This window comes from Cavia porcellus, unplaced genomic scaffold (genome assembly GCF_034190915.1).
Source record: "Cavia porcellus strain 051 isolate PalLab524CR breed Dunkin Hartley unplaced genomic scaffold, mCavPor4.1 scaffold_25, whole genome shotgun sequence".
Taxonomy (NCBI): Eukaryota; Metazoa; Chordata; class Mammalia; order Rodentia; family Caviidae; genus Cavia; species Cavia porcellus.
The window spans coordinates 51210241-51236226 of NW_026947508.1; the positions used below are offsets into that span (position 1 = coordinate 51210241).

General features: G+C 46.8%; 1 protein-coding gene across 1 annotated transcript in view; it reads right to left on the reverse strand.

Moving 5' to 3' along the window:
- Window positions 1-25986, reverse strand: part of Plpp3 (phospholipid phosphatase 3) — a 72971-nt gene that overhangs the window by 17526 nt on the left and 29459 nt on the right. Inside the window, exons 2-4 of the mRNA XM_003464068.5 lie at window positions 18032-18189; window positions 5615-5895; window positions 5190-5247 (exon numbers count right to left, since the gene is read on the reverse strand). Coding sequence (XP_003464116.1) covers window positions 5190-5247; window positions 5615-5895; window positions 18032-18189 — 497 coding nt within the window. The remainder of the gene's footprint in view (window positions 1-5189; window positions 5248-5614; window positions 5896-18031; window positions 18190-25986) is intronic.

Consider the following 25986-nt stretch of genomic DNA (forward strand, 5'->3'; position numbering starts at 1 on the left):
AAAGAGGCTTTTGTCCTTGCTTATGTCCCTGCCTATCCTCTTCCAGGCAGTCAGTTCACATCAGTGACACCCAGAGACAGCAGCTTTTGCCCTCCTCCAGGCTCCTCCATGAATCCCACCTGGCTCTGTTTCATGGGCCTGGTAGCTTGTTGACATGATAGAGAATTAAAAATTCCCCTTCTGAAGTTATGTAACCACTTTAAGGATAAGAGAAGAATCATTAGTTGACTTTTCTCCTCCCTTTGTAGAACGTCAAATCATCTGTCATTAGCAGGGAAGGAAAAGAAGTCACCATTTTATTAAGTGTGGTTCTGGGCCTTGTCCTGGGTGTTTTAAATTATACCGCCTGCAACTGTGATAATAATTCTGCAAGATGGACACTGCTGTTCCCACTTTATAGATGAAGAAATCAATGCTAAAAAAGGCCATGTCACTCACTCAAGATAACAAGGAGCCAAGAAGGTGTGCCTCTTCTGAGTCCAGGATCCAGCTATCAAAACTTGCTCTCCTCAGGAATTACAGCTTTGCATGTGCAGCATTGGCCTCCTGGATTGATCTCTTTGGTCTCCAGAGAAAATAAGCGACAAGAGCAGACTGCACAGGAGCCATGTGCTAAGGGTCAGCGTAATACCTGACACTAGCACTACCCAGCACTGTTTGGAGCTTCAGGCTCCTCTAGTTCACTTGTGACCTGTTTTTATAAGCACTCGTGCCTGAAACTTGGGCATCCAGCTTCAGTGGGTGTTGGAGCAGGAGAGTCTCTGGCCTGCTCTTCAGGAAGAGGTGTCCTGAGCAGACTCGGTGGAAGGCGCAGCACAGGAAAGGACCATTTCCTCCCTGTGCTGTCCTCTCTCATCCTGCATCAGAGAACTTCTCCAATTTGTCCTCAACAACCTTCTGCCTTTCCCCACAAAATGATGAGCTCTTCCCATGCCTTCAGGTGCTCACTGAGGGTCTGGCACAGACCAAGTTCTCAGAAATAGATGGACAAATAGATGAATAAATGACTGAAGGAAGGAGGGAGGGACAATGTCTGGTGGCGTGGTCTATTCCCTTTGGGGCAGCTTGCTCCAGTGCAGGGTGTAGGGCACTCCACGGGGGTCCATGGGTGTGTATGCCTCGTGGGCACACTAGGCCCATGGTATAGCTTCTACCCATGTTGAACAAAAACCTCAATGACTAATAACCACAGTCTGGAGAACACGGCTGTCAGAAGCAGCTGCTTCCCAGCTTCCTTGGTACCCAGTCAAAGCTCCGATGTACAAACAGTTCTCGAAGGGCAGCACAGAGTTATGAAGAGGTCGTTCCTGCCCCATGTGGGACTTAGCGACCTATGGGGTCAATGGTAAGAAGGCAAAAGGAAATCCTGACGGACCTGGACAGCAGTGTGGCCTGTGAGTAGTAGGTGACCTGGGACTGGCTTATTCATGTAGTCATCAGCTATTCACTTAGTGTCAGGTATTACGCTGGGAAGTGGAATACAGTAATGAATCAAGAGCACATCTGTGACTCTAGTGACTCCGAGGACTGAGGTGCAAGGGTCACAAGTTCAAGGCTAGCCTGGGCAACTTAGCAAAGCCCTGTCTCAAAACAAAACTATCAAAAAAGCCCTGGAGATATAGCTCAGTAGTAGTGTGTTTCTGACTAGCATCCAATGCGTGAGGCCTTGTGCTCAACCCTCTAGTGCAACTATCACTCACGAAATCGCACTTCCTGTGTAACTTGTCATTCAGTAGAGGAGACAGATGAACAAACCAATGCTGAAACAGTTAAGATAGCAAACCCAGGCAGTGCAGGCTGGGACTGTCACTTTGAGTAGGGTGTTCTGGGAGGCTTCTCTGAGGAGGTGACCTGAAGGGAGGGGACATGCAGACCCCTTCCTGCAGAAGAACACAGTCAATAGGAAAAGGTCTTGGCACAAACCCGAGCTGAAAAACCATGCATTAGGACTGATGATCCAAATGGTCAGTGACCAACCTTAGTGTGTTCTCTACTTCCTGCTTCCTTCCAGCCATCAAAGCTGTACTGAACTGAATGCCTGCCGGACCCCAACTTAACCATCCTGATTTTCTTCTGCACACAGGCAGTTCTAACTTCTCCCATCTTCATGTGACTAACCCTGCTTACTAACAGGGGGTAGTCTCCCTGGCTCTGGCTACCCCCTGTTCCAGGTTAGCACTGTGCCCCTATTCAGAGCACCCGTCAAAACCTATTCATGCCCTTGCCCCTCCTGTAAAATCCACCAGACTGGTAGTATGGGCTTGTACATCCAGGCTGAACTCTCCACCGACCGTGACCACTCTGCGCAAATCTCTACCTTCCCATTCCTATCAGTGCTTGAGCGCCAACAGCAAGACCTGCCAAATGATGAATGCTCAATACACAGAGGAGTTCCTCGCCAGCAGGGTCCCGGTCTGACTCAGCTCCGCAGACCCAGAAGACCACCAGGAGTCCGGCACAGCATGGAAGACACCAAGTGCACTGCACGTCCTTGGCCCTGCTCTAGTGTTGGCATCTTATCCAGACAAACCCATCACCCTCAGCCCCTGCCCATGCACATTCAGGTCAATGCAGATGTGGCTCTCTGGGGTGTAGGGTGGGCTTGGAGGTAGGAAGCATAGTTTATACCTATATCTGCGGTAGGGTTTTTCTTATTAGAAACTGCACTCAAAAGTCTAAAAAGCCTTAACCTCCTCCTTACGTTCCTGTGCCCAGAGATAATTTGGTGTTTGAAGCATGGTTTTTCCAAGCTACCCATTTTGCAAATCAAAACCTAATACAGAGAGCTCGTCAAAGCCATGGAGGCCATGGATGGTAGCTGTGACTGACAGGCAGGTAGCGAGGACTGCAGGTGCTTCCAGTCAGCTGTTATCTTTGAACCTGACAGCAACATGGGCACAACTTTGTCTATAATGGCTTCCCATCTTTCTTCTCAGCATAGAGAACAGTACAAGTATCTTTCCCATAGAAGCACAGAAACTGAGAGGTGAGCAGACTTCATCTAAGCCCCACTCTTTACTTTGACAGATGGAGCAAGTCAGGGCCAGAAAGGAAAGTGTACAATTCTGCGAAACGAACATGACTGTGTCCACTTTGTAGGTGAGCACATGAGGTCTTCAAGCTTATGAGTACCCCTTCCAATTCCACACCAGTCAAGCACAGCCAGTGTGAGTCCAAGTCTCTCTGGCTCTAAAGCTGTCCATACCACACCCACCTGGCTCCAAGGTGGTTCTTCCAGTGCTCTGAGCAAGCTGAGAATCACTGGTGAACTAGCAAAAGTGTAGGGTGGCCTGGCGAAGGCTGGACCATTCGGGCTAATCTGGTCATCCCACTTCTGGGAGTATAAAAACAAATGCCAGAGGAGGACTAGGAGCTTCTCTGACTGCTCCCGCCTCCTCAGGCAGGCACAGAGTCTGAAGCTTCTTTCAGAAAGCTTTGCAAACCAAACAACAGATATTGAAGGGCTTGGATCTCATTCCAGGTGAAATTAAAATTAGGGTCCAGAGGTTTTATTCCCTATATTGGTTCTGAGGAGTTTTTGTTCCCTTTGTTTCTTGTAGTGTTATCCAATAAAAAGAACATGTAACAATGCTCGGGTTATAAAACCAGCCTTCTAGCACCTTTGCAGAACTTTTGTTACTTAACCTCCTAGATTCAGGTTTCCTTCCACAAACAAGATAATTAAAACACCTCTGGTTGGGATACTGAAAGAAGCAAATGCTACCATGAAAAATGGATATAGTTCTTGGTACAGAGAAGGACCCCAAAATGAGTGCCCCAAGCTCAGCCCCATTCTTACCTTTTGAGTTGTGAAGGAATCCTGCCCAGTGATGGCTTTAAAATAACCCAGCACTTTTCTCATGGAATATAAGAGGGGTATCAAAGAGAGGTCCTCTGAACCTTTTAAAAAACATTTGTAAAACTGCTTCTAGCCCTGAGTAAAATACACACATGGAGCAGGAACGTAAATACCTTTGCTAAGTTATCCTTTCTCAGAGCAAAACAAAACAAAAACAAAAACAAAATAAAGAATGGAGGGCAGTGCTATTCATGACCACATGGATTTCAGTTTTAAAGTTTTACAGGATTGGGCCACCTTTCAGCTCTCTGTCTCAATTAGCAACAAACCCGACACCCCCAAACTTGAAAACACGAGGAGAGAAACCAAAACAACCAACCTCTGTTGTTTTCTCCCAATTCCAAATTATGTTTACAGAATAAACAGAAATTGAAATGCTCTTTTTCTAAACAACTTACGTTCTTCTGAGCTACATCTGACCTCTCAGGACAGCATTGCTCTGAACCGCATCAAAGCTGCCGAATGCAGGAAGAGCCCTGGCCCCTGGGCTTTGTTCAGGGAGCAGAAGGCAGGGACGACCCTGACCCACCAACAAAGGGAAACAAACACAGCAGACCCGCCACCAAGCAGATGGGCATGGGTGGAGCACAGCTGTGCACCTGCACTATCGCAGCACCTCTAAGAAACCAGAGTGACCCCGCAGCCAGGGAGGGCCAACATGGGAACCCAAATCATGGTTCCCCACTGGTTGAAGAGATAGAAATATGTTCCTTAGTCCCCCAGGACCAAGAAACCCAGGCACAGCGCAGCTCTGAGCCCCCCTTACGTGTCCTCCCCCATGCAGAAGTTCTTTGGAAAACTCAAGATACTCTCAGTAATCAGGTAGAGAGGGTCCTTCAAGCTTTTCCATCAGCAGTGCAAAGAGGGAAACTGAGGAGGTGAGTACTGCGAGGAGCTGGACCAGAGCGCTGGGAGCCAGGTGACAGTTCCAGTGTTTATGAAAGTTCAGACAAAAGCTTGGAGTCTCCAAGTCTTACTTAGTAATCTTCTCCCACAACAGACAGGAGTATTTTTTTATAACACAAGGTGGTTCTAAGCTCCAACAGCTTAATGGATGTTAGAAAGCAGGGCTTGCAGCATACAGTGTTATACAAATGTGTTGAGCACAGCACAGTTTTAAAATCCTTATCAATCAACACAGTCAACACTATTTTCATCTGGAAAATGGAAAGGTCAGAATTGTAAAACAGCTTCTGCTAAAGCAGAAATTCAGAATGAAATGTGTCTCCACTAAACTCTTCCTCTGGATTTTACAGTGAGATTGATCCCTTATTACTCTGTGGCTTCAGGATGGGACTGGACTGTGTTCAGACAGGAGGCAGATACTCACCACCAGATACAGCATCGTGTACATGGAGAAGGATGCATGGCCCGAAAAGAAGGACTTCCTGCAAGAGCAAAAGAGGGCCATGAAAGGGCAGTCACATCCTTCACACTCACTTGTCTGTTTTCCATCCCTAGACCGTGTCCTCATGGCTTGTGTCTGCTCACTGTTGCATGACAGGTGATGCCTGGGACACAGGCAGGAATGGATATATAAAGCAAGAATGAATGAATGGACATACCAATGCCACATCAAAATGATTAGTTACATATGTGTTGCAGTCATATGGCTGTGAGTTCTTCAAGAACAGGGAATACACCTTATTCAGCCATCTAAACCAGAGCCCAGCCCGAGACCTGGCCCAGCAAGTGCTCACTGAGCTGGGCTGCACCAGAGGGTGCCCCTGCAGTTACGGGAAGGTGACAGCTCACCTGGCTTCCTGGACTTTGTTCTCGGGGCCTCTGCAGTGGTAGTGCTGAATGTAGCCCTCAGAGCAGTTGATCTGGCTGAAATCGGGGTCGCAGACGCTCAAAAAGTGGGGGCGCAGACGCCCTATGGACACTTTTGCGATGTCAGTGAAAGACTGGCTGATGGCACAGCCAAAGAGGAAGCAACCCACTTGCTTATAGAGGGCCGCCACATAGGGATTCTGAATGGTGGAGCGGGACTTCTCCTTCAGGTAGTAGATGCGGTAGAATTCTCCTGTGATGATCTAGAAGAAAACCGGTAAGGGTGTTAGGAGCCTTGAGACCCACTGTCACACGCGGTGCTGCAAAGCGCATTTGCAGGAGGATGTTCAGTATATAACTACAAGCTATAATCTAGAAAATCGCAATTTTTATTTAAGAAGGGTGCAGATACAGATATGAATGGGAGCAGCAATCAAAGTGCTAACATGGACATCGTTCTCTTTTTTGAACTCCTGCCTGGCCATATAACACCTTTAGAAGAAGAAAAGTCTGTGTGTGTGTGTGTGTGTGTGTGTGTGTGTGTGTGTGTGTTTAATAGAACTTACACACAGAAGGGGAAGGGGATAAAAAAGGAGCTTATATACAGTGGGGGAAGTAGGTGGAGAATCAGGTTATCTGTAGGGATTCTGAGATTTGGGCGAACCTTCCCTCACCCTTTGGGCTGCCGTGGAGCCTGGTGGCAACTCTCACACACCTGTCAGGTCGGGTCTAAATGAAGGCTCAGCCACTGGCCCGGTGTCTTTCAGCAATAACTCTTTCCCCAGCCCCAGCCTCTTTTCCCACTAAAGGAGGCGGCTCATCTTTGCAGAGCTGTCCGTGTACATACACGTAACAATACGGGTAGAAAACGAGTGGGGGCCACAGAGAGGAATGCTGTGATTTCACCTTTTTGAAGCATGGTGTGATGGAAAGAATGCCTGTCTAAAAACAGAATCTTGTAGAACAGAATCCTTGGATGTTTGTGAACTCCTCGAGTCTCTGGTCCTCACACCCTTTCTCCATCCCACAGGGCCTCCTATGGGCCCAAGCCCACCTGGTTTACAGTAAGCATAGGCACCAGCTGCCACTATGTGAGGTAAACTTGGAGGACATCTACACAGGCAAGAGACTAGCCTTGCTCTGGAATCGCATACCCACACAGCCTGCTCCCCTTGTCTTAACTCCACAGCACTACAACGGCCACTTCCTGGTTACAACCACAGCACAGGACAGCAATGGTCAGCTCATCGCTCACCACAAGTCCCTTTCACACTTCCCCAAAGGGCAGGATGATGAGAGGCACTTGCCTTTTCAGTGAGCACGCAGCATATTCTTGACCACAAGGGAAGCAATAGTCAGGCACATCTGCACTCTCCTTTGCAAAGGCTCCCGCTACTCTTTACAGTGGGAGAAAGTGTCAAGGCTTGGGTCTGGTCAAGGTCCTCCAGTACCCCAAGGTCTACAGAGGGCACAGCAGCTGGGCCCCAAGACCCAGTGGTACAGGAGTGAGACCAGCCCCTGCCACTGCTGAGGCTGACTTCATGTCAAAAACACTTTATAAGTGGATGTACTGCACTGTTTTTCCAGACTCCATCAGGTATGACTGTGCATGGAGGGTCATCATCTGAGGCCAGTGCGGTCAGTGTTCTGGCCTAGCCACTTCTGGAGGGAGCAGAACTAAGGGCCGTGCCTGCACAGGTGCTCCAAGCCTGTCACTGAAGAGGAAACAGGGAAGGGGAGCAGGAGAGGGGTCCTCAGAGTTGCTGCCTTGTAGAATTGGAAATATCCCGAAACATTACCAAGCGCCCTTTGATAACACATTGCAGAGATTAAAATCTAAGAAGCGTGGTAAGTTAGAAATGAAAGCACTATTATACCCAGAAGAAACTGACGTTCAAATTAACTGACATCCAAAGATTAGACCCAGGTGTGCTGACTCCCCACCCAGCATTCTTTCCTACCATTCAGGATCTAATTCCCCTTTTGAACCTGTTTATACTTTTACCCTATGTAACCTTACAGGCTAACAAGTTCCAGATGTGCAGTGCCATAACTCATGTTCTCTTACTCTTTCTTATTCTTCTTTATTTATAAATCATATTCATGTGTCTTTATATGTGGGGGAGGGTAAGAACAGTGAACCAGGAGTCAAGTGGCCAGCGTTGGAGTCCCCACTCACGGAGTGAGTTTGAGATCAGTCAAGTTCTCCACTTGCCAAGTTGTGGCAGTAGATTCTATGATTTATTACTTCATAATTGCAATGACATTTATTCTTAACTCTCTGGTGCTACCTCCACCACTAGCTTCCCAGCCAAGCCAAGGTAATAACACAGTGGCACGAGAAAGTGCATTATGAACACCACTGGGAAAGAGTGGAAGCAAGGTCCCAGGCACAAGCTGTGTACCTGGATTGCTCCAGAGTCTCCAGAACTGTGGCACTGCTTGAGATGCAGGAACTGCTCTGAGGAGGCCTGGCTGGAGCATAATCAACGTGATTTCCCATTGGACGTTAAGAAAGAATCTATGGGCTTCTACTGCAAGTTCTGTTGTTCCTACATGGACACTTGGGTGAGTTACTGCTGTACCTGTTACTTTAGAAAAAGGGAACTGATTACACCCCAAGGACTTTACAGCTCTAATCCTGCAACCCCATTATTCTAAAACTCCCATTGTCAGGGCCACAGTTTTTCAAATAGTGCATTGTGAAATGAAATCTTTCTTCCTTTCCTAGAGAGACAGAAGGAAACATTTCATAGCATCTCAAATTTCTAGCTGTGTTACTAATAGCAGTCATCTTTTACATTTCCTCCTTCAGTTTTACTTAGTCTGAGAAGTTATTCCCATTCCACAGATGGAGAGTTCAAGGCCCCTTCACCATAAGCTTCCCACCAAGCAGAGGCAGCATGCAATAGCACTGGGAAGTTGTTTATGAACAGTACAAGGGACAAGCAACAGACCAAAGCCCAATAACACAGGCAATCTGAAGGACTGGAGGCCAGTAAGTGACAGGACTCAGAATCAAGTCCAGATACACTGTCTCTCAAGCTCAAAGACCCCGCAGCAGGCAATATCGAGATCAGGTTATTATTTCTGTTATTGAGACCATGTTCCATGGCAGAAGAGCAGTGGCTTTTGAGACCAGGCCCAGCCTGAAGCCATTTAGCAGACACATGACTCCAGGACCACATGGCTTCTGGGGCAGCCCTGACAGATTCTGGAGTTAATGAGCAACAAATTATGTATTTTCTTTATCCCCTTGTACAGAAGGGTCGGGGAGTCGACAACACCGCCATAAATCATCATTATGAACCAGGCAGACTCGGCTTCTTGTAATCCTAACCGTTAAAAGCCCATTTAATGAAATTGGGCAGGGAGAGACAGCCCCAACCCCATGCCGTATAGGAGAGGCGAAGGCCTCACTAGCTCTCTGGCGGTTCCACACCAAACTCTGCAGTCCCAGATTTACTGTTTTCGGACTTTATTCATTACGCACAATGTTTTTATTCCTGGGTAATAAAATGAGCTCTTCCCTCCTCTTCCCCTTCCAAAGGCTCCTTTGCCACCCCCGGAGCCCTCTTTTCTGCCTCAGTCAGCATGGATCCCATACGTAAATCTCACCGCAGAGTACAAGGCCTTGCTCTCTGAAGGAGCCAGCGACAGATCAAGATTCTTGGGGTGATGGCTGGCTGCCAATCAAATGCAGCCTGCTCCCCTGCCTGCCTTTAAAAGCCTTTGGCACGGCGTCTGGAAACTCATAAAGTGAGGAAGCATGGCAATTAAGGTACAGGGGACAGAAGGGATCAGTCTCCACCCTGAGCTGCAGCAGCTGGCGGGAAGTCCTCTCCAACTGGAGGCAGCACCTCTTCCTGTCTTTCTGGGGAAAAGGAGCTCAACGGCCCATGTTTGCAAACGTTTACCCATTCCACAGAGGAGATCTGCAGGGACATCAGGTAGGCTTTTTGGAAAGGACCAGGTATAGGGTAGGAAGAAAAAACAGCCATTTAGGAGCTAAAGAAAAAAACTTCAGTCTGAATCCCATCTAGTGACTTCACCTATCTGGGTTTGGGTGTCACCAGCAACAAATATGATTGAAAATATCGACCTGGTGGGATTGCCCAGGATTTGATAGTGACGCAACACCCAGCATCTAAGCACCTTCTGGAGTTCATGGGATTTTTCCTCCTGGAGAAGGGAAAAGCAAAAAAGCAAAAACTGAGCACATACTTTATAGGAAATACCTCCTTCACTTCCAAGAGCTCCTCAGGAAAAATATTTCGAACTTAAGAGTCTGGAAATAGTACCCCTCCAAAGCAGATGCAGAAGCAGAAAATACATGTATGGATGCCCTTGGTTTTGATCATTTCACCTGGAATGGCTTTTTCAGGTGAAGAAAATGAGACCTGAAGCAGAAGGGTTGACCTTGTGTTACTTACAGCATTCCTCCCTATTTATAAATTGCCGCCTGAAGAGTTACGTCTATATACAACATCCCGATCACCCTGCTTTTACAGCCAGAGAAGGCCTCTCCTGCTGCTTCCTGGGAAGGACGGACTTGCCTACAGTCTGATGTGCTGCAGTGGTCACGTTCGTATGGCACTTTGTAACCGACAAAGTACCTTGCATCTCACAGCGCCCTAGGAATTATTAAATGCCATCGAGGACAGTGAGTTACCCTCCACAGAAACGAGGCCAGGTTGCACGGTGCTGTGGGCACTGAAGCCTGGGCCCCTTCTTCTGACTCCTGAGCCCTTGCCATGGCACCAAGCTGGCTGTCACTTCAAGGCCCCAGCAAGTAGCAGTGTCTCTGCTCCCGTGAGAAAATGAAGTCTTGGAAAGGCCTGAGACCCCTGCGGCATCTCTGCACTACCTTCCCCTCAGCCACACCGTTGCCAGTGTTTCACTTTGAATACAGGAGTGGATCAATTTCTTTCTACTCAAAAGAGATTCATTTTTCCCAGTTTAGTTCTCAGTCTCAAGGGAAAGAAAAATATGAGGCAGCTGGGTCCTGTCCTAAGGATGGGGCCACAATCATAGCTGTGCATAGTTACCATCTATGCAGTAAGCGCAGGTAAGGAGATTCTCATCACAGGTAAGGATCTTCAATAACCAGAAATAACTGACTGGACAATCTTTGAGGCTTCCTTCTGGTTACCTCCACCTTCTCCGCAAGAGATCAGTGCTTGCTGTCTGGGGGAGGTGACAAGACAGAGATCTGCCCCAGGTCCCAAATGATGCTTTCTGGGATCCATGGGCTTAAGGAGACAGCTATATCTGGGATGCAGATGGCTACAAGGCCAGAGGAGGTCACAGAAGCTCTTTATGGTTGGAATTGGGGGTGGCTGTCTTGTGCCCATAAGCCTCACGAAGGAGACACGAAGCCTCATTATTTTCCCAAAAGTCAGGGCCTCCCAGCTCTGCCAGACCCCACAACAGGCTCCACACTCTTCGCACTGCCGCACTTTCCAGTGCCAACCCCACCGGACTCCTCTAACATCCGATTTCCTCGGTTTTCTTGATTTCCTTCCTAGTATTTCTAAACTAACTTCCCTTTTCTCCAGGGGTTCCACATCTGGCCTCTATCCAATAGTCTGTTCTAGATGGGGGTCCCTGATGTGATCTCTGCTGTTTACCTCTGAGAGGCACAAAAGGGCCTCTCTCTCCCCCTGCCTCTCTCTGCTCCTCACCCCATCAACCCTGGCGGAATCCTGCTAAAGCTTCCAAAGTATCTGAAGCTGATGTCATTAGCATGTCAAGCTAGCCAACTCTGGGAGCACAGCCACGCCCACCCCGCCCCCAACTTCACTTCTCTTCCCTCCACTTCTGCTCCTGGGACCACTGGACCAAGTCCCACTGCCATCAGTCTGTCCATCCCACCTCCGCGGGGGGATTGGGGGGGTGGAGGCGGGAGGGGAGCCCCCCATCCATCCTTCCCTCCTTTCCTCTGCTCTGTCACCACCTAGTTCAGCTCCTTACCTCACTTACAGAACTGGCCAGGCTGGGTTCAAGTAATACTCTCATTAATGTCTAGCTTTTAACCCGAGGAAAAGTCCCTCAGCCTTCCACCACCCTACCTCACTTTTCTTTTCCTCCTGAACTTTGTCCCCACTTCATGCTCTCTGACTCCAGGCAAACAGGTCAGTGCTGTGTTTCCGTAAACACTATTGTTGGGAAGCCTCTCCCATTGTCTCCCATTGTGGAAACAATGCTCTCTGCCTGGAATATCAGATCGCTGGTGGTGAAAATCCCACCTCTCCTTCAAGGCAGAGGTCTGGTGGCAACTAGGGTCCTGAGGCAGAGGCCTGGCCCTCCCCTTCAGGAGTCCTGGGCGGCTCTAAGCTTGTGAAGAAATCAGGGTGGTGACAGTGCCTACATGTTAAGTGCTCACCACACCCCGTGATGATGGTGAGGAAGACTCTGCCGATGAAAATGTGTGCCTCTTCTGAGCTCCCCAAGCATGCTCTCCACACTGCACACAACCCACAGCATCTGATGACAGAGAGACTGCTTTTCTCAGTTTATTTCTCAGTTCCAAGGGACAGGATGTTTCTCATCTCCAGGACTGATGGCTATGTGCTGCCTCGACTCAAATAAAGATTTGCTGACCAATTCTTTCCTCTCCTGGCGAATATTGTGCTTGTCTTGCCTCACCTTTGCCTCAGAATAAACTCTGGGGCAAGACCTGCACCTTACCTCTCAGCTCCTAGCCTGAGGCGCCTTCCACATGCCAGCCTGTGCCCGAGGGAGGCCCCAGGAACCCACGCAGGCAGGCGAACCAAACCCCCCAAATCCCTGACGTGGGTGCTGGTCTTAGGGGCTCATCTGCCTGGTGGTCTGGATTTTGCTCTTCTTCTATTCATTCCTCCCTAGACCAAGAGCCAGAAGCTTTTAAAGCTGGCTAAATAAAGAGCTCTGGCATCATACTCAGCACACTGTGGGCCTTCAATAAATGCCCATGAAAATGCTTGGGCTTAAACGGACGAGCCAGCTTTAATTCCTGCGCCCTCTTTCACTCAGCAGGGTGACCCTCACTAATTGCTTCACCCTTTAAGCTCCAGCATCCTTTCACATTGGTAAGCTGGGTAAATAATACCTACCATTTGCAATTGTTGAGGAAGATTTAAAATAAGGCAAATCAGTTTCTGGTTCATTAGATAGCTCATAAAGATTTTTCTGTTTTCTCCCTCCATTCCCGGTACACACATACTACTGACACAAAGCACACTCCCTGGCCATGTCACTTAAGATGGGCACTACTATCACCATCATAGTAGATACATTTTTCAAACTGTCATGAAGCCCTAAGGGGTTCCCCATAAATAAAGAAAACTGGCTGCCAGGCTCACTTCTTCCCATTCATGGGAGTCAGTGCCGGTGGTGGGGACAGGGAACACGCAGAATCCTAGGCAGCATGATCTCAAGGCCTGTGTTTGTTAAATCACAAATAGATGCCCCCTCCCACCATCCTTGAGGGATAAGAAGGTCTCAGAAGAACTCTGCAGCCATCTGATCCAGGGACAACATAGTCACAGGATTAATGTAGCTACTCTGTTGGTGGTCTTGGTAATTGCACAGATGTAGGGCATTGTAAACTAGGGGACCCAGTCTCCCACTAACCGCACGGCTGGGCCAGCACAACTTCACTTTTTTCAGAGCTGAAACCCCGACTAACCTTTAATGAGGAGGCAACGCTGGGGAACCTTGTTTTCTTGGCAGAGCTCTTGAAGATAAAGGGAGATGGGGAGGGGGGCTAATGAAGTCCAGATGTGGGCGAACTGAAGTCTGATCCTGAATAAACAAGTCCTCTTCTTCTTGTCTCTCCAGCAAGAGATTTGCACAGGGTATAAAGTATGTTCCCCCACACCTCATGGAGCATATTCAGGATTTTAGGGAAGCAAATAGGAATCTTTCCTTGCCCTGTAGATCTGAGATCTTTTGCCCTAAAGCTTCAGACTCTCTCCCCATGATGGACGGCCTCCAGTGGTTTTTACAAATGGGTATTGAGCACTACAGCCGGGGCCCTGTAGCAGCTCCATCCCCTACCCTGCATGACTAACAGGACAGGCAGGAAACAGCCAAGTAAACAGATAAGACAACTTGCCTCAGGGGCCACTAGGACAGCGTGGGCCCTGGGATGCTGGGGCCTTTGGGAGGTGAAGAAGAGAAAGCCAAAGAATGCACTCTGAGGACACCTGCCCAGTGTTTGTTTACTACCTACCATGCCATAGAGGAGGAGACTCAAAGTGAGCCTGTCAGCTAGCTGGGGAGAACCCCTCACAGTGAGGTGTGTGGTAAAGATGCCCCTTACCTACTTGACACGGGGCTGTTTAGTGCTACCAGACCTCACGCACCTCCCTGGGGTGACGCTCATGGCCTAATCCCCAGCACCTGGACACCAGAGGTATGAGACAACAGCCTATGAAAGGTACCAGGCTGTGGAAGATGGCAGTGGTGCCATTACTCTAAAAATGCCCTGGCTTTAGAATTAGGACTTCTAGTCGGGCCTTGCCGGCCCTGGGAGAATCACTGAAAATCCTTGTCTTGGCTCCAATAATCACCCTCCAGGATGACTACCAGGTACAACTAAGAGACTATGCACATAGAGGCCACTTTATCAACTGCAACACGACAGAAACAAGAGACATCATGGAGTCACTGAATTACTGTCACCCAACTTACAGAAAAAGGAAGGGGCTGAGTAGCTTATCTGAGATTCTTCAAGGGCAAGTAAAAGAATCAGGGAGGACAGAGTTAAGGCTTGAACCTAAGTGAGATGATGCCAAAGTCAGAGCCTTCTCCTTAGTTAGGGACGTGACTACAGAGGTCAGGTCTGGGTCCTGGAGGGAAAGGAGGGACTTCATGGCTACAGGGAAAGGGGATTCACACATGACTCACTCCTGTGACAGTTCCTCATTATTAGGAATCTATGCGGACCGCTTTAGGGTGTCTGACCAAGGCAAGCGCTGAGTGATGTTTATCTGAAACGAATGCTAAGCATGTCTGCCATATTAAAATCTTCGTCCCAAAGACTCTGAATAGTGCCAACTCATGGCTCACGTGAGAAAAGGCTGGCTAAGGGACGGTGTTTTATTGTCTGTGCCTCATCTTGCTGCTGCTAGAGTCATTAGGCCTTTGGAAGGCAGGGATAGGAACCACTGCTTTGTGGATTTGGAAGGAATCCCTATTATGCTATAATTCCAGAATCTGAGATACATCTGAAAAAGAGGTCAAAATGACTAGGTTTTTCCACCAGTCCTGCCACAGAAAGGTGTCTGCTTTCTCTATAATGTCTGAGGATTTGCATCTCTAAACCACAGGTCTCCTCCACAGCCACTCCATGCCTTTGTTGTGGGGACTGCCCAAGCTGGAGCCAGGGCAGCCCCACGAGGCCAGGCCTCCCTCGCTGATTCAACAAACCTGATGTTTGACAGGAGAAGGCCCAAGGCAGCAAGTAGCAGGGTGATGAGATTTCCAGTTCTGCAGCCACCCCCTACTAAGACTGTCACTCAGACGCTCGAATCAGAAGCCACTGCAGGTTATACCAGACCCACTCTTGGGGGGGGGGGCAGGGTACGGTGGTGTGGTTGTCCTTGCTGTTAATTAGTCAAATGGCTTTTCCAGAAATGAGCATACCAACCTGAACTATGTTTAGCCTATTTTTATCAGATGTATTATTTTGGCTAAGCCACTCCATTTTTTAACTGTTTACTCATCTGTAATAAAGACAATAAATATTCATTGAGTGCATGGTAGGTACCAGCACTGAGTGGCTCTATCTCCAACAGCTCATTTCCTCCTCAGAAGCTTAGTTAAGTGCATATTCCTCCAATGCACAGATGAGTCTACTGAGGCTCTCTAAGGTTAACTGCCACCCCCACCCCACGCCGCATGGCAGAGGAGTTCACCCCTGGACCTGAGCAGATGCCTTTCAGCCAACATAACACTGAGGACATAAGAGTACCTAGCAATTAGGGTTTCTTCAAGAGACAAAATCGTGCCAACACAACCATGCGCTCCCACAGCATACAGCAGTCATGGAGGCGTTCACTTGCCTGGTGTTTGCTGAACTGTAGAAAAGCCCTATTTAAAAGCTGTTTTGCTGATGTTATATGCAATTGAGAAACAATACTGTTGCTTATCCTTTAACCAAGGACCACGGTATAGGACTGAAACCCAGGAATATTTTAATCAAAACATCAACATAACACAAGGAAAGCAGAAACCACCACCAACCTGTCAAGAGCAGGCTGTTTCTTAAGACACACTGGCATCAGCGGAAAGCAAGGTGGGCCTTAGCAAACGGCAGGGAGAGCTGCTGATGGGGGTTCTGCTCGTGAAGAGAAGCATGGCCCTTGGAAGATGCTGTCTTAACCTTGCCCTTGTCTATTCTGGGCCAGCTGAGGGCCCAGAGCCACTCCTCTCCGTACCTGGTAGTGCTGATCCCACCTCTGGCGCAGGGTGTGCGTCCAGGCATTACTGCCTGTGATTCTTTCAGCAATCCCTCAGAGGACTGCCAACACCACTCCCATTTTACAGAAGAGAACCAAGGATTCACCCCATCACATGGGAAAGGTGCCTGATTCTCCCTTCCACTGTGCCGGGCCTGGGAGCAGTGCACTCACTAGGCAAGCAGCGAACGATGCCCTGTTGAGGGCAGGAAGCACTCGTGACATCCAGGGCCCAGCACTGAGCGCTGTCTTTATCTCCCTGTGTTCTTGGATTATAACTCATGCCTTGGAAGCATTTCCTCAACTGATGCTTCAGCTGTCAGAACACCTGCTCCAACCTTAGCACAAGGTACTGCGCAGTTTACTGCTTTCAGGACGGATACGTTTTCAGAAAAAGCCATTCTCCCACAGAACTGTCCACAGCTATCCACTGGGAGCAAAGTTAGACTTTTCATTGTTCAGTTTTCAAACACAAAGATTCTTGGCCCACCTTTAAAAAATTTCTACAGTTGCCAAACAGTTTTTCTTTTAAAGCATGGAAAGAATTTTCCCATTCCTCCTTCTGTCTTCCTGAATTCAAATTGTTGATTGTGTACCTAGTTTATGATGTTATTAAAAAACAAAGAGGGGTCTCAAAGTTAACAACCAGCCCCCAGAGTATCAAAAGAAAAGCTGCTTGCAGTGTGTGGTTGTGCTTCAGCCACTCAGGCTTGATCCAGAGTAGGCAAGATAAGCTGATTGCCTAACCCTTGAGCAGTTTGTTTAGATAGGCTAGCATCCTGGAACTAAGTCTGGAAGACACAGAGGGGTCTGTGAAATGAGCTGGACACAGGCTTCAGCTCCAGTTTTTACCAGCTATAGACATTAAGCATGTCATTTAATCTCTATGTACTTTAGACTTTCCAGCTGCATGTGGGGATAAGAATATTTATTTCACATTCAGTTTTGTTGATACTAACAACCTTCCTCCCTGGATTCCTAATACAGGCTGAAGTCTCCAGCTTATGCTCAAGAGAAGAGTGGTTCAGGAGACAGAACTTATTCTAGTAGACGTACTGCCTATTCCTTTCACCCATATGGTGAAAGTTCAAGGCAGAGGATGAACTTAGCAAATACAGAGGGTGTGAAATGGACAGGTGTGAAAATGGAGCACTTGCAAAGTATAAGCTATATTTTAATTACCCACCCTCTGTCCTGCCCAATGCCCATGAGACCATCTTTGCTCAAAATAATTCTAGATCTTGTTAAAATCCAGGCCACATCTGTGCAATGAGGGCTTCCCCCTTTAAGGGAAGTCTTGCATGTGTAAAGCTGGATTTCCTCTGCACACGAATCCCCTGTTCAGCAATTAAGAGTTTGCAATACCTGGTAATATTCATGATCTCTCTATACTTTATTGCAACACTGGGAGGCAGGTCAGCCATCTCTGGTGGTAAAGCTGTATGGCCTGATCTAGAACCTGCATCTCTGGATTCCAGGTCCTGTTTACCTTGGCATCACAGCCGCTTGGGCAGGAGAATCAAACAAGATATCAGAGTACATGAGTGGTCTGATCATTATTTCTGCAGTGCAAGGAAGGTATTCAAGAAACACAGAAAATAGCTGGAGCAGTCAGCAGGGATTTCTTCCCTTCTAGGGCTCAGACTCTAGGGGAAGAGATAGGTTCAAATTTCAGCTCTACAACTTCTAAACCAAGTGATCTTTGGAAAAACTCCTCAATTTCTTAAGGAAAATGGACCTTAATTTTTTAAACTGCACAAGAAAGAGAAGCACAGCATCTACACTTGCTTAGATTGCTGTGAGGACAATATATGGAAAATAATTTAGAAGGGTACTCAGCAAGTCTTTATTGGCTTTGCTGGTTTGTTACGTCTCTGTTGGCTGAGATCATCTATGATATCACAGTGCAGGAGGAAGTCAGGGAGGATGAACACAGCAGATGTGGGACACTTACCGCGAGGATGGCTATGACGATCCCCACTGCACAGAGCACAGCGTCATTGATGGTCTCCCCAGTCTTCAGCGGGTACTTGATACTCTCATCATTGCAGTAAAACCCTCGTTGGTAAGGCTTGATGGTGCTCGTCTCAATGATGAGGAAGGGCAGGCTGGCTGGAACCACACATACACAGGAAAAGCGGGGAAGGAAAGGAGAAAATATCAGTGCAGGCAAACAGAAGAGCAGCACCTGACCCCAAGGATTGCCCCAAACCACAATATGGTGATGCTGATTCCTTTCATTTCTAGCTGTCTACAGCCTACAAAGATCCTGTGCTACATGCCTCTTCTCTCCTCTTTCCTTCTGCCTATAAGCAAAGGGCTACCATCTTCTTTTCTTGCCCAAGTGCTCAGAGGGAGGTTGTGGAAGAGTCAGGGCATAGATTTCCCACCATTCCATAACACCCTGCTAAAAATTAAAGCCTCATTTGTAATAACCACTAATGTAGCCCCAAAGCTAATGGCCCCATTTTGCCTCCAAGGGCATCTTTTCCTAGCACCCCAGCTCAGCCTAAGGTCATGTTGCATGAGGTAGCACAGGCTGAAGAGTCAGACTCTGGAGTTGAGTTGTAGATCTTCCACTTTCTAGTGGTGTGACCTCACCCATCTCTGTGAGCTTCAGTTTCCCCACAGCCAAATGAGATGCAGTGACAATAAAGGAGACCAACCTCCATAAAACATCTAGCACAGTGGATTGAAGCTATTCGATGAATGTCATTTTAAAGCCCTTGCTTTCTTTCACTGTTCAGGGTCACTTAGGAGAGTCGAGCAGCGCTGAGCTCAACCCCAGCTGCTCAAAGACCTGGACAGGTGCCCAAGGGCACTGCGGGCACAGGCAGCTCCAGCAGCTGCTGCTGGCTATCAGTACCATTCTCTCAAAGGTCACAGATTCCACCACCTGCCCAGAAAAGTCAGAGTTCTAAAGTGAAAATTAACTTCCATAAGGACGCCTACTAGAGACAACCATTGCCTCCTAATGGGTTTCCTGGCCCTCAGTGTCTCCTGCACGTATCCACCCACTTACTTCCTGAAGGGTGCTGACCATGGGCATGGTACTGTCTCACTAATGCATGAGCAGTGGGTCCCCTTTGCACAGGATGAGATGAAGTGTCTGTGTCTGAACTCTCCTCTCCAGTCCCCAGGTCTGCTACCCACTTCACCCACCTCCCCACAAGAAAACTATCCACAGAGACTGTGTCTCACTTTGTTCTTGTTCCCCTAGACTGAAATACTTCTTGCTGTCCTTTACCCAAGCTCAACACCAGACTCCAATGCCACCTCACAGAGTCAGGACTAAGGAAGGCTATAAAAAACCTTGGTAATCACCACCACCACCTGTTCCCAAGTAATGCATCAGGTACCCCATAAGTTTCTGTGCACGATCTTTTGGTAAGACTGCGGGCAGTCGTTTCAGAGGATCCCGTAAGCATGACTCCCCATCATCAAATGAGGCCTTGGATACTTAGTTCATCTGTGGTCACACATGCCTTCCAATGCCTAAATCCCTAATTTGACTTCGCAAATTGCTCTCATCCAAATGTGAAATTCATTAGCTGAACAATCCCATGATATGCAGTTGCTTAAAGGATAAAGTTCCATTTTCAAATGTTTTTCAAAAAGATTAAATTCATGTCACATTGCTCAAAGCCCTAGACCACACCCTCCCATCCAATAAAAGTACCTTGAACGCCACAACTTTTCAATTAGTTTAGTCCAGACTGGGAACGATAAAAACACTCACTTTCGAAAATGTATATTTATATATCACTGTGCATACGCACATGGATTTATTTGGTTTTATTCTTTTGGATTTATTTGACTTCTACGGCTATTTATTTTGTGACGCCTAACTGCTTCCTGCTAGAACAACAATTTACTTTATCAAATTCATACTGCTGCTTTGAAAAGAAAGAACAGCAACACACCACAGTATTGTGCCTGACCTTCTCAAAGTAAACACACAGGGCCCTGAAAGGCAATAACCATTAACTCCTGAAACTCTGACTCTGCCTTGGATAGGGTAAGCAGCTGAATGTTTCGGCTTAGAAGTGACAGGAGTCAGCTGATCTTTTGGGTGGGGAACCTGGGAAAGCTATCTTACGGGTTAGAACTATCTTCAATCTACAGCCCAAACATTTTGAAACATGACCAAATTGGCTATGAAAAGTAGCCAAGAAGCCAGCAGTCTGATATTAATAGCCTGCTTTTAAAGTTCCACACATCGTGATAAAAATGTTTAGCTTCAAGTCCGAGCTCGGCCACAGCCTCCAAGCCGCCTGGAAGTCAAGGCGTTGCTAATAAACTCAGGAAGGCTATGGGCGCCCAGTGCCTTACCTTTGTGCTACACTCTTAGACCTCCAGCTTCTATTTTTAATAGTGCTCCCATAATGGGCCTGTAAAACATGTGTTTCTAAGGACAATAAAACACATATAAAAGAGCTTTGGAGTTAGAACTCAGTTAATGATCTTGGTTCTGCTCCCTGCTCCTTGAGCAAGTGACTTCACGTCTCCAAAACTCCCTTTCTCATCTGTTGAGTGGAAGGAATGGATCTAACTGAAGGATGGCTGGGATGGTATAAGTTAGTGTGTTTACAAGTTCATTCATTCAACAAATATTCGTTGACTTTAACTATGTTTTATTAAGTCCAATCATAATACAAGATGACCCAGACCTAACCTCAGGGAGCTTACAGTCCAGTCAGAAGATACAGAGAATAAAAACGAGTCCAGAAAGTGTCAGCTGGACAAATTCAAGACTATGATGCAGGGTAACATCAGCACAGCATCTGAGGCACACTCTGAACATTCAGTGCCAGCGGGGAGAAGGGAGAAAAGGCCATGATGGGGCTGGGAAAGAAAAATCTGTCTGGTCAGTTCCTTTGCCTTCTCTTAAACTGGGAGCCATCCAAACCCATTTTATTCTTTCTTTGCCTATGGCTTGGTAGTGGTTTCCGGTTGTGATTATGTGAATGATGACCGCAAACAGACAAGAAGCAGGATCTGAATATATTCTGTTTATTTTCTTGAAAGGCATGGAGAAAGCATTTAGAAAAGCCAAAGGCTTTTTCTGTCTTCCTACAAATCTGTGGCCTTACTGGGGTGATGCCAGTCCCATTTTGGCTTCACTCCAGGATGAGGGTAACTTCAGAATTCCTCCTGTTGATTGATGGGTGATCATACACACCCCCAACTGGGCAGCTGGTCCCCAAGAGACACAAGACTGTGTCTGGTTCTTCGAGACACAGAGAAGGGGCCAAGCTTTTCCAAAGCAGGGCTTCCATTTCCAACACGGCACCATCTGGAATCCTACATCCTCCATCACTTCATCTCAGGGAAATTCCCAGCGCTACACAGTGGGATGCCAGAAGTGAACCTATCCCAACACCTTTCCTGGAGAACTTGGTGTTCCCACTAAGATATATCTAGTGTGGTCACTGATGTTTGTATAGATTGCACTGAGGACACGAACCACACTATGCAAGGGTCACACACGAGCCTAGAGCCTGAGTTGACCCTTCTACCAGTAGAGAGGTTTGGAGACCACAGAGTAGGCAAGTTCATGACAAATACTGGTGTAGTTTAGAGATACCAACACTGGAAGTCACAAAACTCTGGTAATTATAAGAACATAATTTTAAACTTTGCTACAGGGCTAGAAGAAAAATACAAGTATGTGGTGAATGGGAGAAAGGGAAAAACAGCACAAAGACTAACAACAGCTAAAGTTTACTGAACAGTGATGCATCCCGACGCACCACTGGGTCTGACAAGCTGACTACCTACCATCTTTAGGCACTGCCTGGGCTACGGAGATGAAAGAGGCTAAATCTCAGCCTCTGAGTGGCCCAAAGACGAATAGGAGAAACAGTCATAAAACCAATACGTTAAGCCACTTTACAATTTAGAGAGATTAAAGCGTTACTAGAGTCACTCGGCAAGTAAGCAATGCAGCTGGATGGGATTCAAGTGATCTGGTTTTAAGTCTCGGTGCTTTTTCAAATGAGTCATGTAAAACACAAAGAAGGAAGCACCTATGGGTATTCATAAAGCAGATGAAGCTCAGTAACTCTCATGACCTTTGCAAAATAAAGAAAGAAAAACATTTGGAACATTCAAAGCAAGAGCACTACTAGCTAATGTTCCCTGAGTATTCACTATGTACCACACACGTGCTAACAAGATACACACAACCTAATTCAATCAAAACTCTGAAACCAATATCCTGGAATTTAGATTTATTGATAACAAAATGTGCATTACAGGTTTTTTTTTATAAAGTTGAGTAAAAAAAAATAATAATATTCTGATGATCCTAGAGCCAGACTTGAGCACTTCTCCTTTTAATCAAGGATCAATTAACTTTCTATGCCTCCAGGACTCCTTGGGATGTGTAGGCTGCAGAGGTGGTGAAATACAAACTCACTGACAAACACTTAATGGGCAGAAAATCAAAGCATGAAGAAAGGCCCCTGTGTTGGGTTCAGGCCTTTGAAACTTCTCTGGCTTTGAAAACCTAACACTTAGGCAGGTTGGGTGGTTTGGGGGTGGGGTGTAAAAAAAACACAGGATAAGTTTCCATGGCCCACCCATTGATAAAGTCATGTGGGAAGCGTTTTACCAGAGTGACCCAACCCTAAAGCCCTGCTCTCTGCAGCCTGGACTTCACATTTGCACAAAATGAAACACAGCTTCTTCTCTGAAAGTGCTTTTCAGAAAGCCCTTGGCAGGGGGGATGTGTGTGGGGGTGGGGCGGGAAGGCAAAGGAGAAATGGTTGTACCTCTTGCAAGAGCAACCATCTGAGAGAGGGCTACACCTTTCCTCCATACACAGTCCCTTGGGGGCCATTTCCAAGCATTGTCTAGTCTTCCGCCCTAACCAATCTATAGTTACGTTGAAATAAATAAGCAAAGCCTAGGATCTGCAAAAGTAATAATTACACTGGAATCTGCAGATCGCCTGTGTACCTACCTACAAAATTATAGAGAGCGCAGGGCCTCTGGGTAGACATCTGGTATAACATAATTGCTCAAGTCAGGCAGCTACTAGGACTTGAGACAGAGACTTCATATGTCTTACCTACAGCACAGAGTTATGAGCAGGTTTTGTTCTATACTTCACAAACGAAAAACTGGCAGTAAGAAAAGTTAAGCGACAGGGCAGAACCAGCAAACAGGGCTGATTTGGGCCAGGTACCAGCAATACACCAGGGTTCTACTTTCAAGGGACTGAGAGTCTAGTTAGGAATTAACTTAATGTCCATAATAGCTATGAAAAGTTGTGGGTCATTATTTTCCTCTGTAACCAACAAAAAACCAAGACAGACTTTACAAGTCTCCTGGGAACTGCAGTGAAGAGATGGGTGACTGGGATTTGAACCCAGGTCTATCATTCTGTTAGCGCGTGTTTTCTTTCCTCCCTGACCTGACCCTCCCCTTTCTTTATAAATGTACTCCCTGTTAAAATATGACCAACTGACTTTTTAAAAAAATCACTTAAGGTCAGAATGGTCAACCCAACTACTACTTAGAGGTTCAAAATACAAATATTTACGTTGCTTGAAAGTGACAGCATTTCTATTTAAAGTAATTAATTGCTACTGGTCTTAGAAGTGTGCAAACTTTCTTTGGTTTATGATATTTGTCCAGATTTTTAGACTGGACACAGTCCAGATGGCCACAACTCAGTTTACTATGAAGGCGTCCCTTCACCTTTGCAAGAGGCTGCCATGAAAAACACTTGCTATTAGCCGGGGCAAACATGAAGTATTCTAGAGCTAGAGGTTTCCCTTGACAAACGCTCATTCTTTGTTGCTAGAAAGTTCAGGCCCTATCTTTACCAAAAGAAGACTGCCAGAACCAAAACCAGCGACATGGGAGAAACACACAAATTAGTCGTGGGGTGTGGGCACCCCACCAAGTCCAAGATCTAGTTCAACAATTGGGTAGACAGTTCTTAATATATTGGACGCTTGCACTGGGTGGTGGAGACACAAAGCTGAGTACAGAAATCCTCACATTGCTCCGACTCTTCTACTTCCAGGAAGTCTTGGGTGCCCACAGAGAAACCTGTCTTTGGTTTAATCATGGCTTTTCTCATTTCAAAGGCCTTGAGTGAGAACATGTAATTCTTTAACGGAATTAGTATCAACCTTGTGTAAACCTCCAACACCATTTGTTTTGTCCTTTTCAGTTGGATTTTTAAAAGGTTGCCAAATTCACCTGGAAACAACTATCTGTCCTTGAAAGAGCCCTGGACCTCTTTTGCCACCATCATACATTTCACAGATGAGAACTCTATTTCCAGTAAAATCCCCAGAGCCAAGAGGACTCTTAGATCATTCCACCTGCGGGGAAGCTGAATGACTTCCCAAGACCACTTTCATCTCTTTCAACACCTCTCTAAACAAGGATGGAAATAAATTTCCATTCACTGGTCAGGAGCCTTGTATTATTAACTATTAACTCTCCTCTAAATTAATCATTAGTACATAGCACAGGGTTACAGAAGCTATACTGTGTTTAGGCACACAGTGCTGCTAAGAAGACCAACCAAGATTTATAACCCAACTGTTTAAATCTAAAGTCCCTTTGGAATGAAGGCTGGTTTGCCTCTGTTGCTAATACTCACGATCAATGTCTTATGTGTCAATGGCACAAATGTGTTCAACAGCACGACAGCTGCTCAGAGCTGGGCCGATGCAAGAATCCATGTGTGTGCTGCAAGGCTCTTATATAATCTCATTTGATCATCTTAACACCTTTGTGAAGGGATATTTTTTATCACCTTATTAAGTATCACTCACAAACTCCTCCTTATTCTTCAAGACTTAAGCAATCTCTTCTGCACAGGATCCGTTTAGCCACACCATGCCCTCTGACAGCCTCAGTTGGTCCTTTTTCCCCCAGTATACTCAGGAACTTCAAGTCAGACACATGGATTTCATTCCCTACTTCTCCACCTGTCAGGCTTGCTGTATGAGCTTGGGAAGGTCACACTACGTCTCTGCACTTTCCCTTTTTAAAAAATATTCATAGAACAGGACTCTGTACAATAGTTCTCAATGTACAGAGTTGACTGCAAGGACTAAAATATAGTTTATAAACCTTCATGAACTTGGCTCAAAAAATATTAGTTCTTGCTCCTGTGTGGGGCAGAGAGTCACTTGAAGTCAAAGCAAGAGGTTGGCTGTGATCAGAGTTCTTTCCAAAGTTCATTCAAGCAGCCATGGGCCACTGGCCACTTCCCAAATGCAAGCTGATCCCCAGGGAAAAGCAAGCTCATAAAATCCTATAATTCCAGGGACTTTCTAGGATTGGGCAAACAGATGGGCCTTTGACAGTGGTTTGTAGGACCTGCCGCCCTGATGAAGGGAAGAAATATCGTAGCAGGAATTCTGCCATACTCTCTCAAAAAATCACACAGGCTATATGGGAGGCAAACCTGTTAGTGAAGGTGAAGAAAAAGCATTGCTTTTTATTTTTCCAACGATTAAACACCCGATCGTCACCATGTGCACTCCCACCCAAGCCGCACGGCGCAGGTGTATGGAGAGCCTATGTTCCAGCGGCGGCAGAATAAACAGCGTGTGGACTGGCAGGACATCAGACACCTAGGAGGGTCAAAGTTCGAGATGGTGTAAAGCCAGACTGGAGCCAGATGCTGGCGTATCCCACAGGCCCTGTGAGGACAAAATCACACCAGCAGGCAGCCAAGGGCTCCAGGGACCCCAGGCAGCATGGGGCCCCAACTTGAGACAAAGTCACCCACTGGCAGCCCACGGCCAGATCGGGCCTGCTGAGATGTTCTGTTCAGTCCCCTCAAGGTTTAAAAAAGTTTTGATTAGTAGTTAACATTTACTAACAGGCAGTCTCATGGAACATCAGAGCTTCAGCTTCAGAAGCAGCTCTCCT